At 52.2% G+C, this 20,106-nt stretch overlaps 1 protein-coding gene across 2 annotated transcripts; it reads right to left on the bottom strand.

The window, feature by feature from the left end:
- Positions 1-3,779: 3,779 nt before the first annotated feature.
- On the bottom strand, positions 3,780-14,149 carry TOB2 (transducer of ERBB2, 2). Of its 2 annotated transcripts, none has more exons than XM_057741448.1 (2): positions 13,399-14,149; positions 3,780-7,743 (listed from the first exon to the last, which is right to left on the bottom strand). In XM_057741448.1, the coding sequence occupies exon 2, from the start codon at positions 7,645-7,647 to the stop codon at positions 6,610-6,612; it is 1,038 nt and encodes a 345-aa protein (XP_057597431.1). In that variant the 5' UTR covers positions 7,648-7,743; positions 13,399-14,149; the 3' UTR covers positions 3,780-6,609. The 2 variants fall into 2 exon arrangements, with proteins under 2 accessions (XP_057597431.1, XP_057597430.1); XM_057741447.1 differs by having other exon boundaries at positions 13,403-14,147.
- Between the last annotated feature and the right edge of the window lie 5,957 nt (positions 14,150-20,106).

Raw genomic sequence — 20,106 nt, 5'->3', positions numbered from 1 at the left:
CTCTCTGCTCCTTGCCACAGATGCGGCCACCTGGGGGTGAGAGACTTAACTCTCACGTTTAAGATTAGATCCCAGCTCGCCATCTGGGCTGTGGGGCCCATGATGTGGCCCTGAGGACTTCTTTGACCTCATCTTGTGCTACTTGCCTGTCTCTTATTTACTTCTGGCCTTTTCATTCCCTGAGCACACCATACTCGTTCCTACCTTGCCCTTGGGAGTGGCTGACGCCTCTGCTGCTCTGCCAATTCTCTTGTAACTCAGATTCAGGATGAAAGCCCACTCCTTGGGAAGGTTCGCCTTCCCCCCACCGCCCAGTCTCAAGGGGCCACTTGGTCACTAGCTACCATCACCAGTTTGGATTGTCTTAGTGGAACATCCTCACCATCTGACATATTCCTCACTTGTTTGTGGCTCATAGAACATCACTTCAGGAAGAAGACTGGAACGGTGTCCAGCACTTACGGGGGCTCAATGTTGAACAGTAAACATTGAATGTTGAGTGATTTACTAGAGTAAATTGGGGCAGGACCCAGATGTCCAGGTGACTGGGCCAGGTCTCTTCTACCTGGACTCACCCAGCCCTGCTACATCCCCGCAGTATTCTTTTTTTTTTTTTAATAAATTCATTTATTTATTTATTGGCTGTGTTGGGTCTTTGTTGCTGCATGCGGACTTTCTCTTTTTGCGGTGCATGGGCTTCTCACTGTGGTGGCGCCTCTTGTTGTGGAGCGTGGGCTCTAGGGTCCCAGGCTCAATCATTGTGGCTCGTGGGCTCTAGAGCACTGGTTCAGTAGTTGTGGCACACAGGCTTAGTTGCTATGTGTCATGTGGGATCTTCCTGGATCAGGGATCAAACCCATGTCCCCTGCATTGGCAGATGGATTCTTACCCACTGAGCCACCAGGGAAGTCCCAGCCCAGCATTATTCTGATCAAGTCCTCATGCCTGCGGGGGTCTCAGCCAGTAGCCATGTGATTCCACCCAGGGATCAGCCCATCACTCTTTCCTCCCCTCCCTGGAGAAGGTGCCACAGCACAGGGTCCTCCAGGGGCCTCACCAGGGCTTGGGAGCCAGTGGGGCAGGAAGAGGTGCTGTCCCAGGGACCAGCCCAAATGATCTAGCTGGACAGGGGCCTCGCCTCACTGCCTTTTGTACAAATGGGACAGGTGTCAAGAGGGGAGCGAGATATTTGAGGTTACACAGAGTCAGCAGCTGTGAGGACCCACTTCTCTCGCTGGCAGTGAGATTCCCCAAATTAAAACCCAGCAAATCAGCAGGTTCCTCTTGCCCAGGGGCTTGGAGACTTCCTGGCTGGTCCCAGCCTGCCCTTAGGCCCTACCCACTCAGGACTTGGCCGAAGTAGCCAGACCCAGGGAAAGGAGGAGGGAAGGCCAGAGTGTGCCCCTCCACCCCATGACTCACTCGCGGGGAGGTGGCATTGAGGGGACCAGACAGTGGCATCCCCTTGGCCTAAGGGTGGACACTGACTCAGGCAGGCAGTGACGAACAGAGCAGGGTTCTCCGGCTGCCATGACTCACCTCTACCTGCCCATCTGCTCTCCAGGGAGAAACTCCCAGGAGGTTTCAGGATACACATTGAGGGTGATCAGTGTACTTCCCAGGACGCTGCCTTGCTGGGGGACAAGCAGCTTCCCACCCTTGCGGAGGGCAACCTGGGGGTCAGCCTGGTGTCTGCTCTGATAATGGAGTCTCCTTTTCCACCCCAGCCTAGTCCTGCTGTCAGCAGGGTTGGGTTTTGGCCTGTTTGCTGATTCAAGGAAGCCTCCTGGACTGGGTTGGCTGGTGGTGTTTGAGGGTGGATGATTATGGCCTTGATGATGAAATGATACTTGTTATTTACCCTGGGCCAGCCACAGTGCTCAGCGCTTTCCACTCACTATTTCATTTAGTCTTCACAAGTAGGTTAATTATGATACCCATTTTAGAGGTGAGGGCACTGAGGCGCCTGAGTAGGTGGAGTGGTTGTTTGAGGTCACCCAGCTCGAGAGCGGCAGGGCTGGAATTGGAATCCTCGTTTTCTCAGGGAGCAGCGTGTAGACTCTTCCCTGACGGGCACCTTCCTGACACGGTCCCTGGGGAGGGGACTTGGCCTCGCTTTTCTCCTTCCTGGCTTTTCTCCGCCTCCTGATTCCTGGGCTCCCAGGCCCCCTTGTACACCTGTCCTGCAACTGCTGTCCCACCTGTGCTCCCAGGGCAGACAGTGCATGCTCGTGGAATGTTTGTGAATAAATGAGCCTTTTTACCCCGAGGAACTCTGTGTCTACCAGAATGTTCTTTCTCCCCTCACCCCCAGGTCCCCACCATGCCGCTTCAGAGCCAGCAGTCGGTGAATAAATGGAGGCATGAATGAGTCACTTCTGAGCCTGAGCTGTGGAGAATTTGGAGGTTTGTTCAAATCTGGACTCTCCATTCTTTCAGCTGGAGGGGCTGGCCGGGAAGATGGTCTCGGCACCTTAGCTGGGCCTCCCCTAGGCCTGTCAGCTCCCCGGCATGTGCACAGGGAGTGAGAATGGGTGAGTGTGAGTGGGGACGGGCCGCTACTCTAGTAGGACCTGTGCTAGGTGTTTTATTTATATTAACATAAATAGGAATGAGTATGTGAGGGGCCCTGGGGCCCACAGGTGAGTGAGCAGTCTGTGCCCAGGGACACTGAGGCAGGCTGGCCTTTTCCCTGCCGGGCCTGGGCATCCTGGACTGGGGCCTCTCTCTCCTCAACAGGTTCTGTTGGGGGAAGCGGCCCATGGAAGGGCCAGATATCAAGAGCTCCTGGGACCTTGTGCAGATGCGGGATGTCTGGTCTGAGAGCTTCTAGGCCCAGTTTGCGCACTTGGGTGGGGAGGGACCGATGTTGGCCTGTTTGGGGGGGTGAGGGGCCCGAGGAAACCCCCATCCTGTTGATGCCCCAGAAGAGCTGCTTGCCCCCTGGCCCAGCCTGGATGGAGGTGGCAAGATTAGCCCTCCCACCACGGCCCCCAGTGTCACTCTTCCATAGCAGTTACCATAGTTTTATACATGAGTTCACACGAGTCAAAATCTCAGCTTCCCCATTTACTAGTCTTATCAGTTTAGCAGGTAATCTAACTTGGAGCCCATTTCTCAGTTGTCCCATGGAGAGGATACCTGTTATCACCATGTTGTTGTGAGGATAAAAGAAGGTTCAACAAATAACCTAGCTGCCCTCTTCAACCCATGGGCCTTGTGGGGCTGATGTGCATCACTGCTGGGGAGGAGGCACCGGGTACCAAGGAAGAGGGAGGAAACGGCTGAGTTCCTCCCCAGCCCCAGGCTCAGGCAGGCTACCTCACCCCTGAAGCAACTCCAGAATTGGCCAGCCAAGACAAGGGCATCATTTTTGGATGGAACCTGACCTAGGTAGGCTCTTCTCATCCTTGCCCACTCCTAAGGGTCTAGTGGTCTGTGGTGGCCAAATACTAGATGCAGAGAGGGCTGGAGGCTGATCTCTCCCTTGACTGCCTTTCTGTCAAGAGGTATGTCCTATGCACACCACCTGTCCGCAGAGGGAACAGGGGCAGTTCCCAACCACATGGAATCTGCTTCCAGTGTGGAAAAGGCCCCGTGGAAGTGGGCACCCTGAAGTGTCCTGTGCTGCTGGAAAAGGGGCCCGTGACACTATGCCCATCCAGGGGTCAGGTGAGGCTGACCAATCGTGTCGTGAAGTTAACAGGGGCTGGGTCGCTCCAGCTCTCCCCATCCCAAAAGGGGCCCCAGAAACAAAACAAGCAGGGAGCAAGCAGAAGGTTATTATATATCATGCTTTTAATACAAACTTAAAAAAATCTGGAACAATATAAACTGTACAGATTTGATCAATCTTTTTGTTTTGTTTTTAAACTAAATCTCTAAACACACCAATGTTCCATTCCAAAATATTGCACAACATTCTGAATACAAAACGCCTGATTGTATTCCTCCTTCACTAAAGAAAACAAGTTCATTACCCTGCTCCCCCAAGCTCCTCTCCATGTTGCCTCAGTGTCCCCCTTCCCATCCCTAGGGGTCAAACTAGAGAATCTACAGCCCACTGCATTGAGAAAAAGACATCATTCTGGACTAAAAGTTTACATTCTTTACAAGAGCCACCTTTTGATTTGTTCCTGGGAAAGAGGGGTAGACAGAGAGAGGATGGGGAAAGGGGAGAAATAGGTTTTATTCTCCTCTTTTTTTATTTTAAAGTTTGTTTTTCCTGAAAAAATATCTTTCTCTCCTCTTTTTAAGAAAAAATCTTGAAAAGAAAAAAATTACGTTTTTTTACGTTAGAAATATACATATATTATATATACCTCTTACATTTTACAAATGTAGCAAATTATTCAATACAAACGGACACCAAAAAATGTAAAAAATAAAAAAAAAAGAAAAACGTTTTCCTACGAAACCAGGTAAATTAGTGCAGGTTTTTGTTTTGTTTTCTTAAAAAAAATAAAATTGAAGCAAAAATGCCTAGATTTGATACAGACAGACTGAAGTAGGCCCAAGAGCCCAGCACAGGAGTCGTGCTCCTGAACACACATTTTTCTTCGTATTTCAAAAGACACTATGGGGTTGGTCTCCCCCTCCCCTGTATGTGGTGAGGAACAAGCCGACCAGGGCGTGGTGGGTGCCTGTGTGTGTGTGGGAGGAGGGGCTGGAAGGGGGCATAAGGCAGCATCCAACCTTTCCCAGAGCGGCCTGGGCCTGTCACCTGTGCGGGAGCTGAGGACTAGGGAGAGGGTGGCCCAGACTGGCCTGGCCCCTGAGACGTCTAGGGGGACAGATGGTGCTGGGCCGAGGAGCCAGGGCGTTACCCTGCTCGGGGAGGTAGAGCTGGTGCCCACTGCAGGGAGAGGAGGCTGGCAGTGTGTGTCTGGGCCGGACCCACTGCCACAGCAGTTGCCCACTTGGGGTCACTAGGGAGGAGAAGGTGGGGTGCCAAGGGCTTTGGTACTTTCTGGGGATGGGGGCCCTGATGCCACGTGCCCACCTGCCAAAGCGTCATGGCGTGGAAACTAGCCCACTAGGGTCGGGTCGAAGAAACAACTTCTCTCCAGCAAAGGTGGGGCGGGCTCTTCAACAGTACAAACACGCCACCCGCGATGGCCAAGCGCCTGTCCAGCCCAGCCTGCCCGAGACCATTCCTCACAGCATCAGGGCCCCAGGTTGAGCAGTGAGGGGATGGCAAGAGGTACCAAGAGGTTCTCAAGCAGGCAGCGGAAGAAATGTACTAAAACATCTACAACCCAAAGACCAAAGTCTCAATTCAAGGCTTAGGACTGCCCACTACAGGCACTGACCCAAAACTCTCACCCCCAGGGTGCTCAGGTGAGCATTTCCCACCCTGGGCTAAGGTCACACAACAAGAGGGTCTGAGCCCAGGGACTTCTCTTAGGTATCAGAAGCTGGTTATTCCCTCAGTCCCTCACAGCTAACCTTTTTTTTTCCTTTTTTCCTTTTTTTTTGGTCAAAAATGAACAAAAGTGCAGATCCCTCCGCAGTCTGGAATCCAGTTCCTTCTGCAGTGCTTTCCCCTGGGAGTGTCAGGCTCAGCCACAGTCTCACCCCACGTGAACCACCCCACAAAAGAACTGACAACCCACCCCCAGCCCACTCCCCAACCTCACAAATAAGCACTTGCTGCAACTCGCAGTCCCATCCAGAGGGGAAGTTTCACATGGCTCGGAATCCTTTAAAACAGGACAGCAAACCACGCAACGCACGCACGCACACGCACACCTGCACACACCCCACCTCCCTGCCCACAACCTCAGGCCCAGCGAAGAAAGGGCTACATGAGGGAGGCCACGTGTGCCAATGGCTGGGTCTCCAGGGCCTCGGTGATGGTCTGGGCCAGGTGGGAATGGTGGCGTGGGGCCACAGGACAGAGATGAAAGGGACACCAGACAGAGTGCTGACCTCCCTGGAGTCACAGACATCAGCGCAAGGGGGAGGGTGTCAAGTGGCCACTGGCAGCTCCCCAGGGCCCAGGCCTGAGAGGGAGCGGGGGCTGGAGAAAGACCTATTTGGGTGGCAGGGCCTGAGAAGGCCTGCTGAGGTTGGATGGCTTTGAGTGAGAGGACAGCTGGGTGATGGAGGCAGTGACACGAGGCAGTCTCTCCCTATGCTGAGGAGGGCCAGGCCCCAGCTGCGGTTCTTCCTTCCCTATGAGCTTGGACACACCAACCCTAAACCAGGCGTGTGAAGGAGGGAGGGAGGGAGGGAGGGAGGGAGCGAGCGGGAGCAGCAATTCACATCTGGACCATTCTTAGCACAGGAAGCCACTAATTAAAGATGTTATATAGAAAACTACATGTAAAAAAGAAAAAAAGAAAAAAAAAAAGAAATATAAAACCCAAACCAACCAAATAAATCAGAGGCAGGCAGGAAAACAGCAGAGGGGCTGAGTTAAACACGATTCGGTGCCTCAGGAGCCCCTCCCACTCCATGCCTGGGCTGGATCTTGTTTCTAGACGTTAGAATGAGAAGATTGGAAATCTTTTTGTATATTTTTCTTTTCCTCTTTTTTTTGGCCTTTCCTTTCCTTTCTCTTTTCTGTGGTCTTGGGTGCTCCTGGCCCCGTGGGCAGGTGGGTGGTCAGTTGGCCAGCACGACGGGCTGGAAGGGCTGGCTGGGATACTGCATGGTGTTCAGGTTGTAGCTGAGGCCTTCCACAAAGGGCGTCTTCTCCAGGAAGAGGCTGTTGGCGCCCCCTCCAAACACCTGGGCCATGTCGAAGCTGCTGTTGTTGCAGCTGCCAGCCCCACTGCCCCCAAAGGGGACCGGAGTGCCACTGCCTTGGCCATCGGCCCCATCACAGAAGAGGCTGGGAGAGCCACCGCCGTTGTACACGAACTCCTTGGCATTGGGTGAGAGCTGTGATTGAGGGGCTGGGTTGGTGGTGATGAAGTTCAGTGAATGCAGAGACAAAGAGAGGCTCTTCTGCTTCAGCAGGTTGTTGGTGGGAGAGCGGGCCATGCGAGGCTGCTGCTGTGGGGGCTGCTGGCCACTTGCCCCGCTGCTGGCCACCCCACCCCCACCCACTGCCCCACCGCCCTTCTTCATCTTGGTGGAGCCAAACTTGGTGGCTGCGAAGGAGGCGGTGGTAAAAGTGATGGGCTGGGCGGAGCGGGGGATGAAGGTGGGGCTGGGCGACTGGCCAAAGGATGGCGACGGGGAGTTGGACAGGGAGCTGTCCTGGCTGCCGATGGGCACAAACACCTGGGCATCAGGGTTGAAGCTGCTCTTGATCTCCTTGTCCAGCTCTGGGGCGACACAGCCCTCACTGTCATCCAGGTACAGCACTTTTACAGCCCCCTTCTCACCAATCTGGTAGGACACCTCGAAAGGGTCGATCCAGACGCTCAGCTCCTCGGGCACGTTGGCCCGCACATCCTCCACCGCCAGGCCACTCCGCTTGGCGGCCAGCTCCACCACGGGGTCCACTATCTCCCCGATGTGGACACAGCGGAAACCAGAGCCCTTCAGTGGCTTGTCAGGGTACCAGTGGCCTTCATATTTCTTTTTCAAGAGTCGTTCTAGCTCCTCACCAAACAGGTCTGCCCGGCGCCGGGGCAGCTTGTTGTACAGGTAGGAGATGATGAAGTTCAGGGCCACTTTGATCTCCAGCTGCATGGTCCTTTCCTAGGCAGAGAATCAGCGCAGGCACGTGTACACACCAAGGGCAGTGGTAGGAAATGTAAGGTGGGCAGCCGTGGGCTCCAGACAACTCTGAGAAATGAGAAAGGCTTCATGAGTAGATATGCAGAAACCTGGGGGCGGGGGGGGGGGGGGATCAGACAGAAAAGCACCAACTCTGGACCACAGACCCAGGGTCCCATTTCTGCTCCACTTATAGGTGTGACTGCGGGCAAGTCACTTTTTTCTGAGCCTTAGTTTCATCAGTAACGTGATATTTTAGTAGGCACTTGATAAATATTTTTAAGTAATTCTAGAGAAATAGGGGTACTGTGGTTTCCACTATTTTGAGAATTCAGGTCACTATGAGTGACACCAAAAAAATGGAGCTCCTGAATCAGATGGAGAAGAGAAGGCTCTTGCTAAGTTGTCTCTGCAATATCTTGGTGAAGGCGCACTCCCAAACTGTCATAGGCCAACACAGGAGTTTAAGCTCTTTAGTTTTCCGCCTTAAATGGAAAGGGATACAGGTCACTGAAACAGGACGTAGCACTGCCAACTTCTCACGGGAGGCTGGGACTCCAGGCACATTCAATTTGTTATCCTGGGTTCCTTGGGCGTGTGTGCTCTCTGGCTCACTCTGGGTTTGCAGAACTGATTTTTTTGCAGAACAGTGTAACCAAGGCAAGCATTTCCATCCGGACAGCCTCCAAGAATGGAGACTGGAGCATGATCCCCAGGAAAAACTCAAGACCTGTCACAATCAGAGGCATGGACCAACAAGGGAACTGCTGACTAGGGGCTGCCCAGGGAAGCAGAGGAAAGGAGAGGGAAGCAGGCGCTGTGGGCCAACAAAGCCTTAAGAGCAGTACTGGCATGGCCTGAGGGAAATCTCTGTAGTTTCTGGCTAGAGTCTAGGTGATGAGGGGGGCAGAGAGAAGAAATTTTCCATCACCCTACAGCCTCCAGCTGGGGACCCATCATCACTCAGTCCCCCAGGGACTGTCTGACCACCTGTCCTTGGCACCAGACCAGATATCAAGTGTTTGGAGATCCCTGGAGAGGAGGCAGCCCAACATAAACACTCAGCTTGTTATTTTGGGATTCTTTCACAGCCAGATCCACAGAGGTCAAAAAGATTTATTCCTGAGGTCTGGGCCAGCCTCATTTCTCAGGAAGATGATCTATGAGGTCCTGAGAGCCAGTATCCTAATCTCCTCACTTTCTCCAAAAGGACAGATCCAGGCTCATGCCGTGGGAGAACTGAACTGAAAAGGGCCATCAGAGCTGGAACATGTTCCTAACCAGACCTCTGGGTGAGAATGTGCTGCTGAGCTCAGCACAGAGACAAGACTGATCCACCATCTGTCAAGGGCATCTTCTGTCCCTGGAGCTGGATTTTGATTAAAATCCCTTCTGGGTCCAGCACAGAATGTCCAGGTACTAATTCTAGGCTGGAGGATCTTGAGATTTTGAACACCTGCCCCAGTTCACTATACTGTAATTCTAAGGCCTGGGGCCATGGCTCAGGGGGCATTTTAAGGACTGAACCCTCAAGCAAAGCTCTCTGGGGGTGAATATCAGAGAAAATGCACTGGGTAAATCTGGAGTATCTGATGACCCTGGCTAAGTCTAATCCCACCCTCATTCCAGGTCTGAGTAGACAAAGGATCACATGGGTGCGTCAAAAGAAGTGCCGCAAGCATGGCTACTCCCAAGGGAGGCTCAGGATTCAGGTGACCCTTGTCTCCCCATGTATCCCAGACTCAATCTCCACATGTCTTCAAATGTCTATTCATGGTCACCAAAGATCAAGCCCAGGGTCCTTCTAGGTTTAAAGCAAAGAAGAATGATAAAAATAAGGAGCTTTCTGTTTACGAGGATTGGGTTCATCACCAGATGCAAAGCTAGCCACCAGGACCATGGGCCTCCCCTCAACAACAAAGGTCTCTAAGGGCCACAGTGGCCCACTAGAAGTGTCCAACACGTAGAAGACTAAAAAGTTGTGAAGAAAGTTGGCACTGGTTCCCAAGAACGGGTCTGGGGTTAAAGACCCCAGTGTCTTCAAAGTATTTTTGAAAAGTAAAACTTCAACACGACATATGACACTTCTCCCAAGGCACCACATGGCCTCTTGTAGGCCACGCGGTCCAAAGGGCTCCTATACCCTTCCATGCTTTCTCAAACTCTGCTGCATAACTGCCTTCCAAGTCACCTCCCCTGAACAGTTCAGCCTCAAAATGGGAGTATTTTAAATGCAGGCCAAAGTCATTGGGAAATAAGCCTCCCACCCCAAAATACAATAGAATCACTGTCATCAGCCCTGCCTAGCTAACCATTTTCTGCAGCATAAGCAACTAAAGCTGCACACCAATTTATACCTCAGTGATGCTGCTGCACAAATAAGGAAGTCTGTAATGCCACCTTTGCTTCTTTAATTGGAGAACAGGCCAGGCCAGATGGCTGTGGGGTGGAACCTTTCAAAAATGCCCGACAACCAGAATGAGATTTTCTGCTCTATCAGCTCAGGCTCTAATTTTGACTTCAAGAAGCTTATGGAACAGAGGATTAAAGCACTGGTGCTGTCTCTGATAAAGATAGGAGTGACCACTCAGATCAGTTTGTTCATTTTTTTTAAGGCTATTGGACAAATTCTAGAGCTTATATATTAAATATTCATACAATGTGGTGAAATTAGAAAGCTTAAAAATAACCACCCTTCAATAAAAGGAACAAGTAGTTTCAAGTTAAGCCACAGACGAGGACTCAAAAAGACTTTTTCCAACCCTGACTCAGGTGCAAAAGGCCAGAAATGTGGCAAAAAGGTAAAATGCTTAACAATAGCAAAATTCACCTTTTGTCAATATATTAAAAAGTTGCAAACACGAGAGTAAAAGTCTGTCCGCTTTTATTTAGAATCTTATCCTTCTTCACTTGCTTTACTTCCAGCAACAAAGTTCATTCCGGATTCTGATGTCTGTGTTGACTTGTGTTTTAAAGGAGTAAGTGCTCAAGAGAAGGTCAAAAAAGGGGGAAGAGAAAGGCTGGAAGGCGGCTGCAAGTCAACAATATGGTAATGGAGACTCCAAGGAACTTCTGACAAAAAATCGAAGGGCGGTTTTCAGGAAGAAAAAATTATGTTTTAAAGGGGAAAAGGAGGGATAGATAGTGAGGAAACCGACTGGGCTCTCAAACCCTGAGTACCTGTAAAATATTCAGGCACCTCAAGCCTTAACATCCAAAGCATAGGACAATCAAGCACTACCAGATTCAAATGCGAGTGGAAAGAGGACTCAGGGTCCTCAATTTTGACAAGGCCAGTAAGGGTCACAGACCCGGTGCTGGGCAGTGAGAGCCCGGCTCTGGCGGGACAGGGGATGGCCCCACCCCACTGGTCCAGGAGGCCGTGGCCTAGACAGGCGGGTGTGGTTGAAAGGCTGCCAGAACTTGTGCCGACTGCCTGCACCACCCCGCCCAGTGTCTCACATCTACTCCCCCAAACATGGACTGTGCAAGCCCAAGTCTGACCACAAGACTCCTTCCAACGAAGAGGGCCCTTCTGGGAATTCCCTGGTGGTCCAGTGGTTAGGACTCCTCGCTCTCACTGTCTAGGGCCTGATTCCTGGTCGGGAAACTAAAATCCCACAAGCTGAGCGGGGCAGGGGTGGTGAGAGGGGGGGAAAGAACAAGAAGAAGAACAAAAAAAAAGCCCTTTCCAGGGCACTCCGCATTCCTCTAAAGCTGGGAAGACTTCACTGAACCCCAGCGTACACGGGGAGGCCGGGAGCAAAGGTGCACTCTACACTCTGGGAATTGTAGTCTTCAAAAACCTCACGCTCAGGTTGGAGCAAAAGACCTACTTTCTCTGCACACTACACTTCCCTGCATACTTTGCGAAGACTCCGCTGGGGAACTACGCATGCCCACTAAGGGGAGCAGGCGGTGGGTGGGAGGGCCGAGGAAAAGTTTCCGATGCACATGCGCGCTGTGCCGGACGGGCGCCCCCCCCCCCCCCGCCCCCGCCCCCCGCCTGATGCATTTTATATAAATCTGCCCCTAAGGCCTACTCCCCGTATTGTATCGCCCACCATATCCATGTCTCAGCTTCCCAAGAAACTGAACTTTTCTTCCTTCATCCCTCTTCACTGCCTTGCATGAGTGTTGATTTAAGGATCAGCTTCTAATGAGTTTTTTCTGGGTGAAGGCGGTAGGCTGGGATAGATAGGGTCATATCCCCCACCCCTTCCCAACCCCTGCCAGTTAATCTGTATTCCTTGGGCTGGTGGTTTCCCTTTGGAGTTGCTGTAGGGACGGTGGATTGAAAGAGAAAAGAGCCTTTTCACTTAACGCCCTGCGGGCTCCGCTGTAGCACCCTCACAGCCAGGAATGGAAAGGCAGGAATTAAACCCAGTTCTCCCGTCCTCTCGGCCAAAGAAATCCCCAGTTTTAAGCTGCGGGGAGATGCCGGGCCGACAATCAGAAGGCCAGACGCCAGCAGGCCCAAGCCTCACCCCTCTTCTAATCCAAGTCCGAGTAACCAGACCCGGCTAGGTAATGGGAAAGAGTTCCCGGGCAGGGAAGGAAAAAACTGTACATCTGACACCTGGACAACATCTTCTAATACTTAAAATTGTTTGTGAGTCTCCTCTCACTACAAGACCTGCTCTATGGACCAGACTTACCAGATCCTCGGCAAAGCTCCCCTGCAGGGTGTTAAACCTCCCTAATCCTTCCTCCCACACAAGCTTCTTTCCTCCTCCACTTAAGAGGGGGATGGAGGCAGGCACCCAAGAACGCACTAGGGGTGTTTTTCTGCTGTTAAATCAAAGATGAGGGACCCACTCCCAGGGTAGGGTGGGAAGGAAGGGGAAAAAAAGGTTCGATATTGAGCAGACACCCGGGAACCCCCTCGGCTAGCCCCCAAGTTGACGCCTGCTATGTTGGGTCCTGGTTCCTCTAGTGGGTGGGAAAGGGCTGCCAGCTGCCCCTCCTCTCTCGGCTCCCTCCTTCTTGGTCAAGGGCACAGTCCATCCCCTGGACAGGAGCTTAGGAGCAGGGCACCTCACCAGGGTCAATCAATCTACTCACTGATACTGCTGTAAGGGTACTTTTTTTTCGGCCCAGTTTTCCCTTAAAACACTAAAGAGGATACAGAGCTCAAAGCCAAAATGGTGAATTCTGGCTTGGCGGCCAGAGGACAGTCACCACTGACCGCTCCAGAAGGGGGGTGTCCACCCTCCATCCCTCAGGCTCCACAGGGCCAAAAATAAACCCTATTAATTATTACCACCCTCCTTCCCCGTACACGGGAAGAGAAGCAGAAAAACAAGGCCCGAATCCCCTTCCTTCCTCTGATTTATTTATCTAATGGTGGTGGGAGTTACGCTTTCGTGGGGGAACAAGGAAAATCTAGCGACTCTCTAGGATATTAAGAACGGAGGGAGGCGAAGAAGGGAGGAAATGCACCCCGCCCAGGAGGTGGCCACACTTGAGTGGGAGAGAAGGGGGCTATGGGATACCCCAGGATGAGAGAGAACGTGAGGGAAAGAGGGGCACGGGGAAAAGCTGGGGTCCAGTGGGGGGATGAAAGGGGAAAAGAAAATGTTGGCCAGGTGTAAGGGGGGAGGGGGGTGCGACAGCAACGTGGAGCGTCCAGCAAAGAGAAGAGCGGGAGTGGGGCGGGGGTGGGGGAAGACGTCTGGCCTGTTGGGTCTCGGGGGCGCCCCCGCCCGCACGCCCCCCACTCACTCACTTGGGTCTCCGCGGCGGCGGCGGCGGGGCGGTGGGCCGGCCGCCGGGAGGCTTCTCCTTCCAGGGTGGTCCTAGGCGCGGGGCGGGGGTCGCTCTCCCTTCCCGGGCACTGCCGACCCGGGGCCGATGTGTCCTTTTCTTCGTTGACGATTGGGGGGCGAGTGAGGGGGTTATGGGTTATGACTCTCAATTATAATTCTTTTGGATTTTTGGAGGTCGGGCTCAGCGGCGGGGGACCGAGTGCGGGCGGGCCGGCCGGCGGCGACGGCGCGGGGATGGAGGACCGGATGGTGGCTCGTGTCGCGGCGCGGAAGACGGTCCGGGCTGTGGCCGGCGGACGGTCTCGCCCTTCTGGCCCCGCGTCGCCCGAGCCACTCGCTTCTCTCCGCCGACGACCAACACCTTCCCGCGCCCCGGCCCGAAGTGAGCGAAGTCAATGAAAAGTTTCACCCTTAGCAACCCTGCGCACGGATCCGGCTTCCCCACCCCTGCGTGATGCGTCCCTCCGCCCTGCAGGGGCGGGGCCAGTCTCCGGGCCGGGACTACTTCCCAGCCGGCGGGCGGCTTAACCCATCCCGGCGCGTGGGCCTCGGAGAGCAGGGCTTCTGGCCGCCGCCCTCGTCCCTTCCTTTGTGGCTAGCTCGTTTGTCTCATCTCTCAGATGGCTCAAATGTCTCCAAGGCTGCCTCTGGCCGGCCTGTGTGACGCGGTGCGCCTCCCCTCCCTATCACGACGCCGCTTCGTGGTTATTCATGTGCCAAACCCCTCAAAATCATGCTCGTCGTCTAAAGGGTTTCCCTAGGTAGACAGCGAGCTCGGGCAGGCAAGGACCTGGCCTGGGACTCGGGTGCTCACGTCAGGTGTGTTGGATGAATGGGTGTCGCGGGGAAGGGAGTTTCCCCGCTGTGGCTTCCGCCCTGCACCTGCCCCGGCGCCGACGGTTCGAATGCTCGCCCAAACCGTCCTCGCAGGCCACCTCGCCGAGTCCCCCCGGCTCTGGGCGTCCGACCTTCCCCGTGGCGCTCGCACCGCCCCAGTTACGGTCTCTTCGCGGGTGGGGGAGCTGAGGGGACGACTGAACTCTGGAAATGTTTCGGACCTTTGTCAACTCGGCTGGGCCCGAATCTCCCGAGCTCCTCGTGCCTCGTCGAGGGGAGGGCGAGGGGAAAACCTGGGCCCGGGCAGAGCGGGAGGAAGAGGGAGCGAGGAGAGCCCAGAAGGCCAGGAAAAGGAGCAGACGGACACATGAACCTTCCATTCGCCGCCTCCGGCGCCCGTTAACCTCGCGGGAGGACGGGGCTAGCGCCGGCTCCGCGCAGGCGCGCGAGCGCGTCCCCGCAGGCTCCGGGCGCGGCTCGGCCCCGCGGCGGACGTCCCCCTGGGTTCTCCCCCGTCGGCGACCCCCTAAGCGGCACCACAGCCACGTTTCCTTCAGTGAGAGCCCCCGCTGGCGGGGCTGGCGCCTGCCCGTTCCAGAGGCGCCGCGCTCGCGCACCCGACAACAGACCCAGATTCGTTGAACCCGGGACCCGGCGCGCCAGAGCCGCGCGCTTGGCCCCCGGGCCCGGGCTGCGGCCACGCGGCTACTTTGTGACTGTGCCCGGCGCGGAGTTGGGGGTAGGGAGGCCTGTGCCCAGTGAGGTCACAGGAGGAGTGGACTGCCAGGTGGTGAAGCCCGGGGCCGCTGAGAGCTTGCGCCTGAAGTCTTCCCATCCCTTCTTTAGTCGCCTATTCCCCAGCTCTCTCCCCACCCCCCAGCTCTCTCCCCACCCCCGATCTTTAGTCTCATTCCCGATGGTTCCAGCCCAAAGGCAGCCGCCAGACCCACGTGGGATGGCGAGATCCGAAAGTTTCCAGCTACGAACGGTTTGCAGTTTTTTTTTTTTCCTTGATCACTTTTTTGGCAAGGGCAGGGAGCAACGGTAGCGTGGGGGTTTAAGTGCACTTTCTTTGCTGTGGAGAAACGCTGGACTGGAGGGCAAACTCCAAGGGGACAGAAAAGGGGAGGGAGCCTGAGCCGGAGAGCTCCCATCCCCCAAACTGTGCGCTCCAGCCCCTGGGGCACCTCCAGGGACTACTTGCTTGTGCGTCAGCGAGTGCCAGAGCGTCACAGACATGGCCCTTTCGCTTAGCCGCGCTTCACCCCTCCCCGTCTTGTTCCTCCTTCTCCACCTCCATCTCCTCCCCTTCCCCTCCCCTCCCCTCCCCTCTCCTCGCGTCGGCAGTTCCACCCCAGCCGCGAGACCCCTCCGACTCAGGGTTCCAGAGCACTGGAGAGCTAAAAATATAACCGGTACGTTAGCAACAGCCTCCCCATTGGTGGGGAACAGGGAGCGGCAGCATCTGATTGGGTGTTCGCGCCAACCTCTAGGACTGGGAAGTGGGGGCCGAGAGCCAAGGAGCCAGGCCCTTGGGGATAGTGCGTTTGCGCATTGGGGCATTACAAAGGATGCTGGTATTTGTAGTCATTTATTAGAGGCAGCTGTGGAAATTCGTGGGTTTGACTCCAAGCTCCGTCGCCAACCATTTTATCTTGATTTAATGGCAGCAAATCTCTTTACAACATCAAACCTGTTTTCTCATCTTTAAAGTGGAGATCGTGTGGGGATTAAATAAAATACTGTATGTATAGCCTGTCTCAAATAGTTGCTATTCTTCATTTAAAGGTCACCGTTCTGGCCAAATTGAATCCTACATGTGCTGTACCCAGCTCAGTGTGTATACCCCAATAGGAAACCTTACAAGACAGAGGGATAAAGGTAAGGGTAGCTGAAACGAATTCTCCTAGGGTATCACAGGAAGGAGGGATGTAGTCCATATAAGCAGATAAAGGGTGCACATCGCCTACTGTTTAGTGCAGGGTGAGGGAGGGCGGAGTGAATCCCTAGAAGGAAGGTGTTGAATTTCTGCACGTTTCTGCATTTATTCGAACCTCCCCTGCAGTGCTGAAACACACCAGCACTGAGCAATATCACTGAAACAAAACTGAGAAATGCAACCTCCTTGGCAAATGGGAGCCCTGGGTAAAGGGTTCGCATAGAAATAGAAGAAAATAAAATAGAAGGGGGAAAAGGTAATCACTATTCTTAACTGCTGATGTCTCCATTTATCACGTGGTAAGGAGGATGTTTTTTTCTTTCCCCAACGTGTGATTTCATCTTGCCAGGGCTTAACTGTGAGCTGAATTCCTACTCAAGCATTCCAGAGTCCCCTCCCATTTTGAGTAATCATACATTGAAAGGTATACACTTGGTTTTCAAAATGGTGAGCTTCAGGAGTAAGCATGTGCACGGGGAGAGGGTGGAGGCAACTCCCCTGTCTGAGAGTAAGCAAGTTATGCCAGATGTTTTGTTGTGACAAGTCAGGCTGGTCATAATTAGCCCCAATTAACTCTAAGGGGTGAGTCACTCTCTCATACACACATGTCGGGTGAGAAATTTTGTAGTTTCTTTTAAGTTATCCAAGAAAATAATTCTTCAGTTTGATTCTTCAGATCCACTGCTCCAACTGGGCAGAAGCAAAGACAGCCACAACAGAAATTAGCTTTGGAGAAGACTTATTGGATGGATGCTGAGGGCAAATGATTTGCTATTTATTGACCTGATGTGAGTGAATTCTAGTAAACAAGGTAAGTGAACAAACCTGTCTTTGGCAAAGACACTAAAACTACGGTGTTCAAATAAAGTATCATTGTAGCCTTGGTGGTGGCAGAGAGGCCACTTGGGGATAGAGTTGATAAGGAACTGGATAACTGGGAAAAGATGGCAACTGGAGTCCCGTTTTTTTTTTTAAGGCAGGAAAATTCCAACCAAGGCAAAGAACCTTTCACCTTTAATGTCCTTGCTTCAAACTATAAAGAGCTACAGGTCAAAATATAGCGACATACAATGTCTTCAAAATTTACTCAGTTGAATTTGATTCCCTGGGAAGTTATTTTCTTAATTTAGAAGCTGCTAATTGGCAGGCCAAGGTCCACATTTAAAAAATGAGTTGACAGGGACTTCTGTGACATTCCAATGGTTAAGACTTCACCGTCCAGTGAAGGGGCTGCGGGTTTGATCCCTGCTTGGGGAGCTAAAATCCCACATGCCTCTGGGCCAAAAAAGCAAAACATTAAAAAAAAAAAAAAAAAAAGCGATATTGTAACAAATTCAATAAAGACTTTACAAATGGCTCACACTTAAAAAAAAATGAGTTAACATTTAAAACTTCGGAGATTGCCCAGAAATATCTTAATTTGCCACTTGTCCTAAATTCAAAAGATCTGGTAACACTGGGCATTCAAGCTGGCAATTGTCTGGGATTAAACAGCAACTGTCTTCTTTAGAAAGGGCCTGTGCTCTCTGGTTCCAGGGTCCCTACCACTCCTTGTTGTCCCCCAGACACTGAGGCCCAGGGCCACATACCATTGATCATCATGTTTTTTTTGTTCTTGTTTTTGGCCTCATTGCTCGGCATGAGGGATATTAGTTCTGTGACCAGGGCTGGAACCTGTGCCCCCTAAAATGGAAGGGCAGAATCTTAACCACTGGACTGCCAGGGAAGTACTGTCCCTCCCTTTTAATCACTTATATTGCTCACCCAGACTCCTGAATTTGTGACTTTTTCTAGTGTTTTTTTGTTTTTTTTTTTTGAATTGGCTCTGTTGGATGTCCATTGCTGTGCATGGGCTTTTTTCTCTAGTTGCGGTGAGCAGGGGCTACTCTTTGTTGCAGTGCTCGGGCTTCTCATTGCAGTGGCTTCTCTTATTGCAGAGCATGGGCTCTAGGCACACGGGCTCAATAGTTGTGACTTGCGGGCTCTAGAGCACAGGCTTAGCAGTTGTGGTGCACAGGCTTAGTTGCTCCACGGCACATGGGATCTCCCTGGACCAGGGACTGAACCCGTGTGCCCTGTATCGGCAGGTGGATTCTTAACCACTGCGCCACCAGGGAAGTCCCTGTTTTTACTAACAGAATAAATTAAAAATACTGGAAAATATTGTACACACAGTAAATATTTCATGAAAATTTTCTATTATACGTATGTACTAGGCATGAAAGTAGTTCAAGTGAAAGACTGTTGTGGGCTATGGTGCACCTGGAAGCATTCATAAGATGTCAGGAGCTTCGAAGGAAAAGGTACACACTTGGCTGGATGATGTGAAGGTGGCATGGTATTTCAAAGGAAAGAGAGCCAAGAAGATGGGGCATGTGCGAGGAATTCCCTTCAACTGCCTAATGAAAAGCACAGAGAGAATGAATAGAGGAAAACCTGAGGGGTAGGGAAGAGAGGGAACCATATGGAGGACCTTCACTGCTTAGAACTTAAATGTTTATCTGTGAAGTAAAGGTCCATTGTAAAAACTCCCATTTTTGATGTAAAGCCTTCCTAGTAAAGGTCAGGCACTTACCAGGTTACATTTAATCCTCACAACCCAGAGGGAGGCATTAATATCCTTATTTAAGGACTTCTTAGGTGGCACAGTGGTTAAGCATCCACCTGCCAATGCAGGGCACATGGGTTCAATCTCTGCCCCAGGAAGATATCACATGCCGCAGAGCAACTAAGCCCATGCAACACAACTACTGAGCCTGCACTCTAGAGCCCCTGTGCCGCAACTACTGAAGCCCACGCACCTAGTAGAGTCCGTGCTCCACAACAAGAGAAGCCACAGCAGTGAGGAGCCCGTGCATAATGAAGAGTAGCCTCTGCTCTCTGCAACTAGAGAAAGCCCGTGTGCAGCAACAAAGACCCAACACAGCCAATAAATAAATAAAATAAAATTTAAAATTTATTTTAAAAAAATCTTTATTTAATAGATAAGGAAAAAAAGCACCTAGAGCCTCACTAAAGTCGATAGCAGATTAGAATTCAAATACAGGACTGACTGGGACTTTCCTGGTGGTTCAGTGGGTAAGAGTTCATGTTCCCAATGCAGGGGGCCCGGGTGGGGGAACTAGATCCCGCCTGCATGCAGCAACTAAAAGTCCACAGTGAAGATTCCAAGTGCCACATCTGACACCCAGCGCAGCCAAAATAAATAAATGTTTTAAAAAACCTGATATTAAAGAAACAAATATGGGATTGTAAAGCCTGAACATTTCTCATGACACTTTTTTTTGCTCATTACACTCTGTTGAGCAAGAGCACATGTGGTAAGTGCAGTGTTTCAAGGAGATTAAGTTACCATGTATGTACAGAATGTATTTGAGAAGCTGGAAGTGAAACAACCAGCCTTTTTAGATCCTAGAAATGAATGTATCAAACACTGAATACTTAGTTTAAAAATCATAAACCCAGGGAACGGAACCACCTTCTTAAGACTAACTGTGATGAGTTCAGTTATTTCAACTAGACCTGTGTAGGTGGTGCTTATTCCAACAGTGGAGAAGGGACTTCCTAGGTGGCACAGTGGTAAAGAATCCGCCTGTCAATGCAGGGGACACAGGTTCGAGCCCTGTCCTGGGAAGATTCCACATGCTGTGGAGCAACTAAGCTCGTGCACCACAACTATTGAGGCTGTGCTCTAGAGCCTGTGAGCCACAACTACTGAGCCCATGTGCCGCAACTATTGAAGCCCACGTGCCTAGGGCCTGTGCTCCACAACAAGAGAAGCCACTACAATGAGGAGCCTGTGCACCACAATGAAGAGTAGCCCGTGCACCACAATGAAGAGTAGCCCCTGCTCTCAGCAACTAGAGAAAGCCCGTGTGCAGCAACGAA

The sequence above is a fragment of the Hippopotamus amphibius genome, chromosome 7 (assembly GCF_030028045.1).
Source record: "Hippopotamus amphibius kiboko isolate mHipAmp2 chromosome 7, mHipAmp2.hap2, whole genome shotgun sequence".
NCBI classification, from domain to species: Eukaryota; Metazoa; Chordata; class Mammalia; order Artiodactyla; family Hippopotamidae; genus Hippopotamus; species Hippopotamus amphibius.
This window is presented reverse-complemented; position numbering and strand designations above follow the sequence as displayed.